The sequence below is a fragment of the Lagenorhynchus albirostris genome, chromosome 14 (assembly GCF_949774975.1).
Source record: "Lagenorhynchus albirostris chromosome 14, mLagAlb1.1, whole genome shotgun sequence".
Classification (NCBI taxonomy): domain Eukaryota; kingdom Metazoa; phylum Chordata; class Mammalia; order Artiodactyla; family Delphinidae; genus Lagenorhynchus; species Lagenorhynchus albirostris.
Window position 1 is genome coordinate 20,456,905 of NC_083108.1, and position 13,033 is coordinate 20,469,937.

Sequence of the window (13,033 nt, forward strand, 5' to 3'; positions counted from 1 at the left end):
ATGATGTGCAGTGAGAAAAAGAAAAATAATTATCTGTTGGTAGATTCCTAATGCCTTTTAATTCTAACCTTGTTACATCTAGATGATTTATGATTTCTTAGAGCTGCCCCTGTTGAGTTGGAAAAAATATAGCTACCCCACAAATATATTTTATTGCTGTTACCATCTTATCTATTACGAAATATCCCATCTCACAGGAGCTGCTGAGTCACCCGTTCGTAACAAGGAGAAGAATGCCATAAAATAGATTTTAAAATGCTGTGCTTGAAGAAAAAGAAAAAAAGCCAAATGGCACAGGAAAAATCACCAGGGTACATATAATAGCTTGAGATTCTTTCTCCATTCCTGCATTCCTTGAAACAAATGAAACACTACTCTCAGGATACAAAATCAATATACAAAAATCAGTTGCATTTTTATATGCTAACAGCAAACTATCAGAAAGAGAAGTTAAGAAAACAATCTCATTTGCAATAGCATGAAAAAGAACAAAATACTTAGGAATAAATTTAACCAAGGAGGCGAAAGAGCTCTACACTGAACACTACAAGACTTTGATGAAAGAAACTGAATAAGCTACAAAAGATGTAAAGATAGACTGTGTTTATGGATTGGAAGAATTAATATTTGATGAAAGAAATTGATGAAAGAAGACTTCGATGAAAGACTTTGATGAAAGAAATTGAACAAGCTACAAAAGATGGAAAGATAGACTGTGTTCGTGGATTGGAAGAATTAATATTGTTAAAATTACTACCCAAAGCCATCTATATATTCAATGCAATCCCTACTGTAATTCCAATGTCATTTTTACAGAAATAGAGAAAAAAATCCTAAAATTTGTATGAAATTCTGAATAGCTGAAAGCAATCCTAAGGACAAAGCTGGAGGCATCATAGTTCCTGATTTCAAGCTATCCCACAAAACTATAGCAATTAAAACAGTATAGTATTAGCATAAAACAGACACAGACCAATGGAACAGAACTGAGAGCCCAAATAAATCTCCACATATAAAAATCAACTAATATTTAACAAGGAATCCAATAATATATCATGGGGAAAGAAGAGTCTCTTCAATAAATGGTGGTGAGAAAACTGGATAGTCACATGTGAAAGAATAAAACTGAACCCCTATCTGGTACCATCTGCAAAAATAAACTCAAAATGGATTAAAGGCTTGAACATAAGACCTGGAACTGTAAAACTCCTGAAAGAAAACTTAGACATTTTTTTGATTGGACACCAAAAGCAAAGTTAACAAGAGCAAAAATAAGCAAGTGGAACTTCATCAAATTAAACAGGTTCTACACAGAAATAAAATGAAAAGGTAAGGGGAGAAAATTCTTACAAATCAAACATCTGATAAGTGGTTAATATACAAAATATATAAAGAACACATACAACTTAATAGCAAAAAGACAATGTAATTAAAAAATGGGCAGAGGAACTGAATGGATATTATTCCGAAAAGGGAATATAAAAGACCAACAGATAGATGAAAAGGTGCTCAACGTCACTAATCATTAGGGAAATGCAAATCAAAACCACAATGAGATACCACCTCACATCTATTAGAATGGCTAAAATAAAAAAAAAACAAGAGATAACAAGTCTTGGCAAGGATGTGCAGAAAGGAAAACACTTTTGCACTGTTAGTAGGAATATAAATGAGTGCAGCCGCTATAGAAAACAGTATGGAAGTTCCTTAGGAAATTAAAGATTGAACAATCATATGATCCAGTCATCCCACTTCTGGGTGTAGCCAAAGGCAATCAGGATATCAAAGAGATATCTGCACTCCTGTGCTTTTGGCAGCATTATTCACAACAGCCAGAACAATGAAAAAGCTAAGGTTTTGTCCAGGATGAATGGGTAAAGAAGATGTGAGATATGTATCTATCTATATTTATATTTATATCTGTATCTATATCTACATCTACAGCTACATTTCTATCTATCTATCTATATTATTCAGCCATGAGAAAGAAGGACATCCAGCCATTTGCAACAACATGGACAGACCTTGAGGACATCATGCTGAATGAGATAAGTCAGACAGAGAAAGACATACATTATATAACATCACTTATATGTGGAATCGAAAAAAGCCAAACTCGTAGAAATAGAAACTAGAATTATGTTCACCAGGGGCTGGGGGTTGAGAGAAGAAGGGAGATATTGGTCAGAGTACAAACTTCCACTTATAAGATGAATAAGTTCTGGGGATCTAATGTACAGCATAGTGATTATAGTTAATGATACTGTATTATACACATGAAGGTTGCTAAGAGAGTAGCTCTTAAAATATTTTTATTACAAAAAAGAAATGCTGGGGCTTCCCTGGTGGCGCAGTGGTTGAGAGTCCGCCTGCCGATGCAGGGGACGCCGGTTCGTGCCCCGGTCCGGGAGGATCCCACATGCCACGGAGCGGCTGGGCCCGTGAGCCATGGCCGCTGAGCCTGAGCTCCGCAACGGGAGAGGCCACAGCGGTGAGAGGCCCGCGTACCACAAAAAAAAAAAAAAAAAAAAAAGAAATGCTCATTATGTGACACGATGGGGATGTTGGCTAAGGTTATGGTGGTAATCATTTTGCAATACATAAGTGTATCAAATCAACATTTTGTACACCTTAAATTTATACAATGTTAAATGTCAATTACATCTCATTAAAACTGGAAATATACATACATAAAAACAGATGAAATACCACTCTGGGAATTTTTCATTTCCAGCAACTATTTCTTAAAGATGAAAATGTATCGCTGAACTGATTTAATAAAGAGAGTTTTCATACAGTTATTGGTTATAAGGAAAATCAATGAGACATCTTTAGTTATAACCAACAGACACTTAAATAAGAATGTTGGAGGACAGTCACTTGCTTATTAACTTCCCAGTTAACAGAACAAATTAATTTCAAGCACCCATCACATCACTGTTTTACTGAAGCAGTTAATCTTTGTTTCCCCATGACTCCCCATACTGTCAGTGCAATGGACTATGGAAAGACTCCTAGAAAATCAGTCCAAAAGCATGTACATAGGGTCCAAAAAAACAGACAATGCTGGAAAAGAAAATTCTAGTACACAGGTCATAAGTATATCAATTTTTCCAAAGGATAAGAACACCAAAATGCTACACACTTGACAAGACATCCTTGGTATTATTCATTTGTTCTTAGTAAAAAGAAAGGAAAATGCAATACACTAACTTTTCCCGGCTCCGAAACCTCGGTCCACTGACAGTGTAGGGAACGGCACAGGCCGGAGGGTGAACTGCGGGTGGGGGTATGCACACGTGGGCGATGGAAGGATTCCTGGGTACTGGGCACTTTCTAGGGTTGGCACAGGGATGGCACTCACGACAGCTGCAAAACAAAGATGTTATCGTTAGTATGTATAATTCTACGCACGCACCTAACAAGCAAAAAGGAAACGGCTACATTTTCACATCTTCAAATCCATGCACGTCTTCACAGTACCATGTAGGTTCCTTTACTTACCTCTCTTTCCAGAAAGTCCCTTTCTTAGCTCAGAAGAGATAACTCACTCTTTAAGAATCTTACCAGGGAGCATTACCCTGAGGTTTAAAACTTTTCATGGTTTCAAACAAGGAAATGATTCATCAGCCATCATAAAGCCATCTTAAGGCTTCCTGGCTTTTATTTAGTTTAGTTTAGTTTTTGTTTTAGTCTTTCTCCTAGGCAAGAATGATGACATTAAAAATACTGTGTTGTTCAGAAATGGAATATATTATATAGAGTGGGCTAAGAAAATGGGAATTTTCTATTAATTCCGTGAAAGAGTGTAATGCTTTGGAGATCTATAGTCTGGAGAGAGAATAGCAAGTTATAGTCTAAATAATCACACAAAGGATTTATATTTAAATAGAAAGAAAATACTTTCAAACAGCCAAAATAGTAGTACAACTTAGTGACACATTAATTTAAATGCAACTGAATGTTTTCTGTGAATACCAAACATGTTTTAAGTTATATTGACTTAAACCCACAGATGATATCTTACACAGTATTTTCTAGGTTTAGTGAGCATTGTTCCATTCCATTATTCAAATATCTGTTCAATTATATCTTATTATGAAATATTTACTCTAAGTGTAGTCAATCTCCATCTTATAAAATGTTTAGTATTCCCTACCTCTCATTAACTAAAAATTAAGCTAGCTACGGGTATGATCAATTTCAACAGTATATTTCTGTGTATAAAATTAATGAAGTTATTTCTGTTATATACTTGATTTTTTATTTAATTATACCCTAATGTCAATTGCTGGAGTTCAGCATGCACAGCAGTGTACATTTACCAAAGGAAAATTTTTTTTTTTTAATCACATCCCTCTTACGAAAGTAATTTCATCAAGATACAGATTATCTTGCACTATTGTTAGAAACAGATTTTAAAAACATTTTAACTGAAAAATGCAGATTAATTACATTAAATACGTAACACTTTAAAATAAAAAGACTGCTTCTAGTAAACTAGCTCTTAAAACTGCATTCGAGAATTTATTTTTCAGTTTATTTATAACACTTCTTAAAGTGCCTATTAACATGTTTAATTGAAAAACGAAGTTGGGTTTTTTTCAGATAAAAAGTTTTGACTGACCGGTTTGACAATGAAGACTAACTCTTTTTTCAGTTGGTTAAGTAATGGTTGTTTTATCTGAATCGAATAAAAATACATAGTAATTATTTAGTGGGATAAAACATTTTTTCAAAAAATTATGTTAGTAAAGATATAAGTGATATTTCAATGTTTCCAATCCTGTCTTAGTATATTGTATTACACAAAGTACCTCTAAGTGAAAAAAATCTGCATATGCATTTTATAATTACTTTGTAAGTCTTAGTAAAGCTTTTTACTGTTGTATCTCCTAGAAAATTAGAAAGTAAGTAACTTGAATGAGTAATAAATACCTTTGAAATTTAGGTAGTTTCTAAAACTTTTACTTCCAGAAAAATTGAAGGAAGACATTATCTAGTTGTTTACTGAAATACTATTAAAAGTAACTTTGTATGAGAGTTCACAGAATAATTCTGGCATGTAATTTGGAAGGAGTTTGAATCTTTGAATGATTGCTATAAAAATCTCATTGTTATTGCACTTGCTCATACTTAATGCAAACAAGGTTTCTCAATGTTTAGATCAAAAAGAGAAAACATCGGAATAGAATTTATGCAGTAAGTAATGTTCATCCATGAATACATGCATTAGTTGCACAAAAGCAGCATCTTTCATGTCATTAAGTGATAGAATTCTAACACAATCTTATTTTATATACAATTGTGCAGAAATACTAATTGTAATGTTAACACACCGAGAAGAAAAATAATTAGCAGTTAAAAACTTGTGGTCACATAAGTTTATAATATAAATCTAACATCTCAGTTTATAAAAATATTATGTTTCAAAGAAATAAGATAGATGATCGATCAAAGATAGTCATAAAAACAGATGACAACTGTATATTCTGTGGGGAAAGTGAATTGTAGGTACTAGTTCAAGGAAAAAATGAGTGATACAACTTTTCTCTGTAAAAGGGAGCTTCCTCATGTATTTTGTAAATGGATGATGTGGGTATCATATTGCTATGGTATTTTTATACTTTTGGCTTTATTTGAAAGAGTGGAATACCAGAAAAATTACATATTTCACAGGTACTTAACTTATAATATTGCAAATATTAAGTTAAAACTGTGTGGTGATACAAAGCTTTTCTAAATTATTTTTGGGAGGACTCGAATGAAAAACTGAGATTATTAAATGATATATAGCATCATAAATGAAGATGCTTTATAATCTATAAAATATTTTATAAAGAGTAAATTGTGGCTATACAAACATATGAACAGACTTTAGAAAAGGCAAAAGAAATAAAATGACAAGGAAACTTTTAAAAAGAATCAGAAATTCAAATCAGATACTAGCCAAAATAATTATAAATTCCCCAAAGGAAAAGGTTATAATTTTATGGTCTTTGTGTCTGTCAAAGTATGGTGCTGGAGATACTTCCTATTTTTCAAGTGAGTTAATAAGAAAGATTTTCTAGAAGTAATATTTAGAAATCTGTCATTTTAACCCATTGGAGATTTTTTACATGGTTTGATGTAGTATTTAGTATCCTGATGTGTATAGTTACTATGTTACTATAGTAATAATAATGATAATAATAATAGATTTGAATACATTTGTAAATAAAAGTCATATAATAACGTAAAGTCTGTATTCATATAACTCAAAAGCTCAGTCTCTGAAGCAGTTAATTTAATGAATTCACACATCTTACTGATCAAAATGAGATCACTGCATAGTCATTAAGGTTGACTGCCAAATTGCAAAGACTTTCCTGTGTTGACAATTTTTACTCATAAATAAATGTGACAATGATAGTCTCCTTTAGATGCGGAAGGCACCCACTTGACAAACTGCGCACCGTTCTAATCAATATTGTTATGTGAATTTAACCAATCTTTTAGAATACACTTAGAAAAAAAATGTCATAAATATCTCCTGTTTCGAGCTGAATAAATTTGAATAGAGAAACATAAAATAATTTGGCAAGCCACAGATTCTGTATAAGTTAGAAAGCTGAGAGAACCCAAGAGACTAAATTTATATTCCAGCTCCAAGTCTTTCATTACTGAAGAAAAGAAATTTTCCTTTTCATGAGTTTTGCATTTTGACTACTGACCTGGGTACAAAAGGTTTGCAAACAATAGAAGTTCTTTAAAAAATAATAAATCGGATGTATGTCTCTGCACCTCAGAAATTCTCATTCTTCTATACCCTGACATGAAATAGAATAGTCAGTATTCCAAAGCTTTGGTCTTGAAGTATTTTGATGCATGATTCATTTCTGAAACGGCACAGACATCTACCCTTACTTATAAAGCTGTTGTTGTGAAGCTAATCATTCGGAAATAAGTTGGATCCAAAACTGTGTATTGAAGTGCATTTTGGTATTTTCCCTCTACATGTCAGTTTTGAGAGCCAGAAACACACACACATACACACACCCTCACACTACAATTCAAGGCATTCACTGCACTGCTCTGTTTATGTAAAACAGCTCAGAGAGCGATATCATCAAGCATTTTCAATAAATCTCTGCTTTGTGGCTGACTATGACTAGAAATCTGTTCCGACACAGCTTGCTGACAATTGAATTTATATGTCATACTGACACACAAAGATTTTTCAAGTGGAACTTCCCTCACCAAATTAGTTAGTGCCCTGAACAGGGCATGTTGATATTCAAAAACTTTGACAACATTTTAAAAAATGTTAGCGCTAAACATGACTGATAGGAAATCTAAAGTAGAGATTTTATTTTTAAAGCTACAATTTTAAGAAATAAAGCTCTCTGTAGAGATTTCTCACCATGATACTTGACAGATTCGAGAGATTTGTTGAGGAGGAGAGGTGGACAAACAGAAGAGTAAAGATAATATTTTGAAGAGCAAAGAGTTTAAGTTAAATGATTTCTCATTCTGCTTCTCTTTAGCATCTCTTTATATCGGCAATGGCCTATATATACTCTGGACTATTTGGAAATGTAGTGTCCATAGCCCTTGATAAATACTCTAATTTCCTTCACATTTTCAGGTGTCCTTTAACAAGCAATTGTCACTGGATGGCCGCCACAAGTATCTACAACCTCCACCTTTAGGAAAATAGCGAATATTCACAATGACGTGTTCCGCAGTTATTAATTTTTAATTTTTTAACATCTTTATTAGAGTATAATTGCTTTACAATGGTGTGTCAGTATCTGCTCATAGTGGTAAAGAGCCCAAACTGAGGTCAAACTGCCTGGGTTCACTATCCAGTTCTGCCACTTGGTAGTGAATAAATGTCACAGCCAGTATCTAAGATACCTCCCACTGATTCCCTCCTCATGTCTTCACATCCCTATTGGAGTTTCCTGCCACATTTCAACAGGGTTGATCTGGTGACCAAAGAATGCAACGGAAGGGATGGTATGTCACTTCCAAAATTAGGTTAAATGAGATTTCTCTCTATCTCTCTTTCTCTCTCTCTCTCTCTCTCTCTGATAATTCATTCTGGAGGAAGCCAGGAGTCATGTCTTGAGGCAGAACTGCCTGGCTAAATCACTCCTGTATTCCTGACCCTCAGAAGCTGTTGAAAAAAATAAATGGCTGTTTTATGTTGTTACATTTTGGGGGTAATCTGTTATGCAGTAGTGGATAACTATACATTCGCTTGAGAGGGTATATATGCTCTCTGTTTCTTGGTTTTCTCATCTGTAAAGTGGAGATGATCATGGAACCAACTTTATGGTGTGGTTCTGAGGATTAAAGAGATTATCCACATGGAAGTGCAGCAGGGTGAGGGGTCAGGAGTCAGCACTGTGGAAATATGGGTTATTGATATTAATCTGCTGGGTTCCTATAGATCTGCCCCAAGACTGAGCTGAATACCATTCAATAGGAAGTATTGTTAAAACAACCTTCTTATATGTCTATGACTTTGATTATGGTGATGGTTTTATGGGTGTATGCATATATCTAAACTTAGTAGATTTGTATAAATTAAATACGTACAGTTATATATATATATGTATAAGTTATATCTCAATAAAACTGTTTAAAAGTAAGTAAAAGTTTAAAAAATATGACCACTTAAAATATAAGCCAAACTTTTCCAAAGATACTGACAATTATTGTCATTATAGTTCTATTAAAATGCTAATTAGTTCTATTAAAAAATACCATCTTACATTTGAAAGAGGAGTACATTAAGTTAGAGGAAACTAAATAGTATTTTTTTAACTCAAGTTTGAACCTGAGGGAAGTATGACACTGTAAGATTTATGAGATTAGAAAGAAAAGTTCTTTCTCTGGAGGAAGAAAATAACTGGAATTATGATTATAAAATCAACCTGGTTCAAATTCTCGTTCTGTCATTTAGGAGCTAAGGGAAGGCTCTTAGTTTATCTAAATCTATCCAGCCAGCCCACTTTTCATGTGGTTTTCACACATTTTACAAGAATGAGATACGATGTGGAGGTGACTGGACTAGTGACTGCCACAGGGCAGCTATGAAAACGTCCTAAGAGCAAATGTGAGCAGGGAACCTTAAGACCCTTACAGCCTCCTGCAGCCTTCACTCACTTCTCAAATGAGATATGGCTATGAAGTCCAGAAATCTGAAATAGTTGTGAACATCTGAGAGTACATTTTGACACCAAGGACATCAGACAGATGAGACTGCAGGAAAAGTAGACTCTGATCTGGGGCTAGAGGACTCCTTTGAGATGAGCTTGAGGCATCACACAGCTTCCTTCTCTGCAGACCAGTGACTTTCCCAGGACACTGTAAGCCCATCTGCTTTAATCTTTTACAAGTTACCCCAGACCGCCCAAAAGACTTGACTCAGATGAGAAAGATCCTGGAAGAAAAGATAGTGCATTTCGCTGTAGAAACCTCTAAGAGGTTAGGAATTAAGGAAGAATTGGGTGACATAAATCTGAAAAAGTGAGGAATCTTCTAGTCCATCCATGTCGCTGCAAATGGCAATATTTCATTTTTTTATGGCTGACCTAGAGAACATTATACTTAGTGAAGTAAGTCAGACAGAAAAAGACAAATACTACAAGATATCACTTATATGTGGAATCTCAAAATAATACAAATAAATCTATATACAGGACAGAAACAGACTCATAGACATAGAAAACAAACTTCTGGTTACCGAAGGGGAGAGGGAGGGAGGGACAGATTAGGAGTGTAGGATTAACAGATACAAACTACTATACATAAAGTATGTAAGCAACAAGGATTTACTGTATAACACAGAGTCATATTCAATATCTTGTAATAACCTATAATGGAAAATAATCTAAAAAAAAAACTGAATCACTTTGCTATACGCTTGAAACTAACACACTATTGTAAATCAACTATACTTTTTAAAAAAAGCAACAGATTTTTTATTTTTCATATTGCTCTAGGAAACCTTTCTAAAAGCTAGAGTACCTTTTGTACTCCATCATTCAAAATTCTTCCACCAACTCTTTGTCAGGTCCCTTCTGGATTATTCCTATATCTCTGATAATCAAGCTATTTTTTGCCTTGTAAAATCCTCCCTACAAACACAATTCTGTATTCCTCATATGTACCATCTTGAACTTAAAGGCCATGTTTTGACCGTGTCTGCACAATCTTACTGACCTGCTGATTTGGATATCCAGTGGAATTAATCCAGTAATCCAGTGGAATCCAGTGGAATTACTAATCAACAAACTTTATATAAAAATCATTTGCTTGTAGAACTATCAAGAAACAACCTCTGTGCTTTCAACCCATATTTAGTAACAACTGTTATACAAAGTCATTTACACAGCACTGTGGGAATTATAGGGATACAGAAAAAATAGTCCTTCTGCAGAAATTCATAGTAACAGAAGGAATGAAATATAACGTTCAAGACTCAAAGAATAAAAACTGATCTTAATAAAGTTATCAAATATTGGTTGGAAACATATACTAGGTAATGATATCATTTCTAATGCAAATTTAAATGAGCTCTGAACTTTCTGCACCTTGCCACTGCTCCCACAGTTCTGAAGAGCTGAAAATTTGTATGCACTTGTGTTTATGGTACTAAAAGAATTGTTTGCTCTTATTACTCTTAAGGAAGCATTCTTGGTCAGATGCGGGAATCCACAAGGTGAAGGAATAAATGTTCCAGAAGCCCATTGAGCTGGGACCAGTCTTAAGACACTGGCTTCTCACACCACGTATGTAACGGTCAGACAAAGATTCTGATTTGAAATCAAATATTTCAGAGGTTAGGAAACTGGACTTTCATAGGCCAGTCTCTCCCAGTGTCCATCTGTGCACGAGAGAACCTCTGGTAATACAGCACCTCAAGCTAAGAGAATTCCAGTTTTTAAAATCTTGCTTTTTCTCATGTGGCTTTATTTTACTTTTCAATAGCTTCTTTGTTTCAGTTTGAGTTCTGCAGTCAAGTGATTAAAGCAGATAGTGGGAATGGGGGAAAAAAAGAGTTGGCGCTCATAGGGAATGTTCTAGAAAGCCCCCAAACCAGTAGCCATAGCAGCCTCCAAGCTATCCCCAAAGCAAAACTGTATGCTTTTCTTTGCCTCAGTCTTTTTAATAGCCTCTAGTTTAACTTTTTGAGATTTCTTGTTTTTAAAGGCGAATTTTACAGTTTTCCCTCAAATATTTACTAGGAAAGAGAAAACTGAAAAAAAAATGGAATTCAAGAGGCTTTTACCCAGCAAAACTCTCATACGGTAAATTATTAAAACTGTACAACTAATGTGATCTTACAGGGTATCTGCTTCCGTCTACATATTTCCTAGTTCTGATTCCTCACCTCTCCTGCATTTTACAGAAGAAGAAAACACAGGTTGAAAATGGAAAGGGAATCTTTCCAAGGCCAAACAAATAGTTAGGCTCCATCGAGTAATAAAATACTGAAACGGTAAGAAAATCTACGTCTCTTCCTAGGAGCAGCCTGCATCAAAGACTACAGAACAGCCCCTCCCTCCCACCTCATCTGGGACAACACAGAGGACAATTCCAGCACCACAGCAACCTACAGGGTCAGCCGAGGCCTCCATCAAACTGCATCATCTGTTCAATATCTCCCTCCCAGCAATCCTGCGTCCTTCACCCTCACAGGTGTTATTCCTGAGGCACTTGCTAATACAGCTCCTGTTTTCCAATCTCTATTCAGTCTGATTCCCGGAAACCCAGCATATAACTCTTACTTATCCTTAAAAACTTAAGGAAAGTTACACCTGAAGCTTCCGATTTCTTGTAATTAATTTCATTTTTAGTAAGAAAAACATTTCAAATAATTCTTTGGCCATCGTAACAATACTCACTTTTTGCTACCATTTTGTAGGAAACAACACGACTGGGGAAATCAGAACATCCGGGGTCTTTTCCTGCCTATACTATCAGCTGGTATGCTTCTCATGGGCATCAGCTTACCTAGCTGTGAAGTGTGCTCAGGGGTAAGAAGTAGCATATGCCACATAATGTTTTCAACCATGAAGTATATTCTTAGACAAATAAACAGATTTTGTACTTCAATGAAATTAAATACCATTTCCTGTGGGTTTTAAGAACTAAAAAACATCTCAGGTAGTTTATATTTTATCTGGTAATTACCATTTTATAGAACATGGTGCTATAGATATAGCTAGTGGGAAGCAGCTGCATAGCACAGCGAGATCAGTTCGGTGCTTTGTGACCACCTAGAGGGGTGGGATAGGGAGGGTGGGAGGGAGACGCAAGAGGGAGGAGATATGGGGATATATGTATATGTATAACTGATTCACTTTGTTATAAAGCAGAAAGTAACACACCAGTGTAAAGCAATTATACTCCAATAAAGATGTTAAGAAATGAATATAAATAATATAAGGCATCTTTATCTTTAGAAAAGCAGTATACCATAGAGGCTCATAGGCTGCCCAGTTGTGTCCTGGAGTAAGTTTCTTAAACTGCTTGAGTCTCTGTTTCCCATCTGTAAAATCAGGATAATCTCACCACGTAAGAATATTGTGAGGATTAAATGAAATGATAATTAGCAAGGTAGTTAGCAAGTGAATAATATTTAGAAGTTCTCAATGCTTGTTAGATTTCATTTCATTCCTCTTTCTTTCTAATCACATTATTTCCTTTCTTGTCTAATGAAAACAACTTTAACTGCCCTTAGTATACCAGAAATTTTATCTTATTCTATTACTGCTAAAAAAAAGAGCCCTAAAACACTGGAGTGTCACAAACACAAGGCATTCTTTTTTTTTTTCACACACACACACTGTATTTTATTTTTACAAGAGATAAATAGACTGACACCAAGCATTGTAAATGGATGACCACAACAAAAGCAACAATGATTGCAATTACCAAACACGAAACACCCTCATACTATGTCATAATATTGACATTCAGTCCAGTAATCCTCCACTGCAACAGCTCCTTTACTTTTCGGGGAAAATGGATTTGT

General features: G+C 34.8%; 1 protein-coding gene across 1 annotated transcript in view; it reads right to left on the reverse strand.

The window, feature by feature from the left end:
- Nucleotides 1–13,033, reverse strand: part of DCC (DCC netrin 1 receptor) — a 764,559-nt gene that overhangs the window by 60,540 nt on the left and 690,986 nt on the right. The window contains exon 26 of the mRNA XM_060121767.1: nt 3,214–3,369. Coding sequence (XP_059977750.1) covers nt 3,214–3,369 — 156 coding nt within the window. The remainder of the gene's footprint in view (nt 1–3,213; nt 3,370–13,033) is intronic.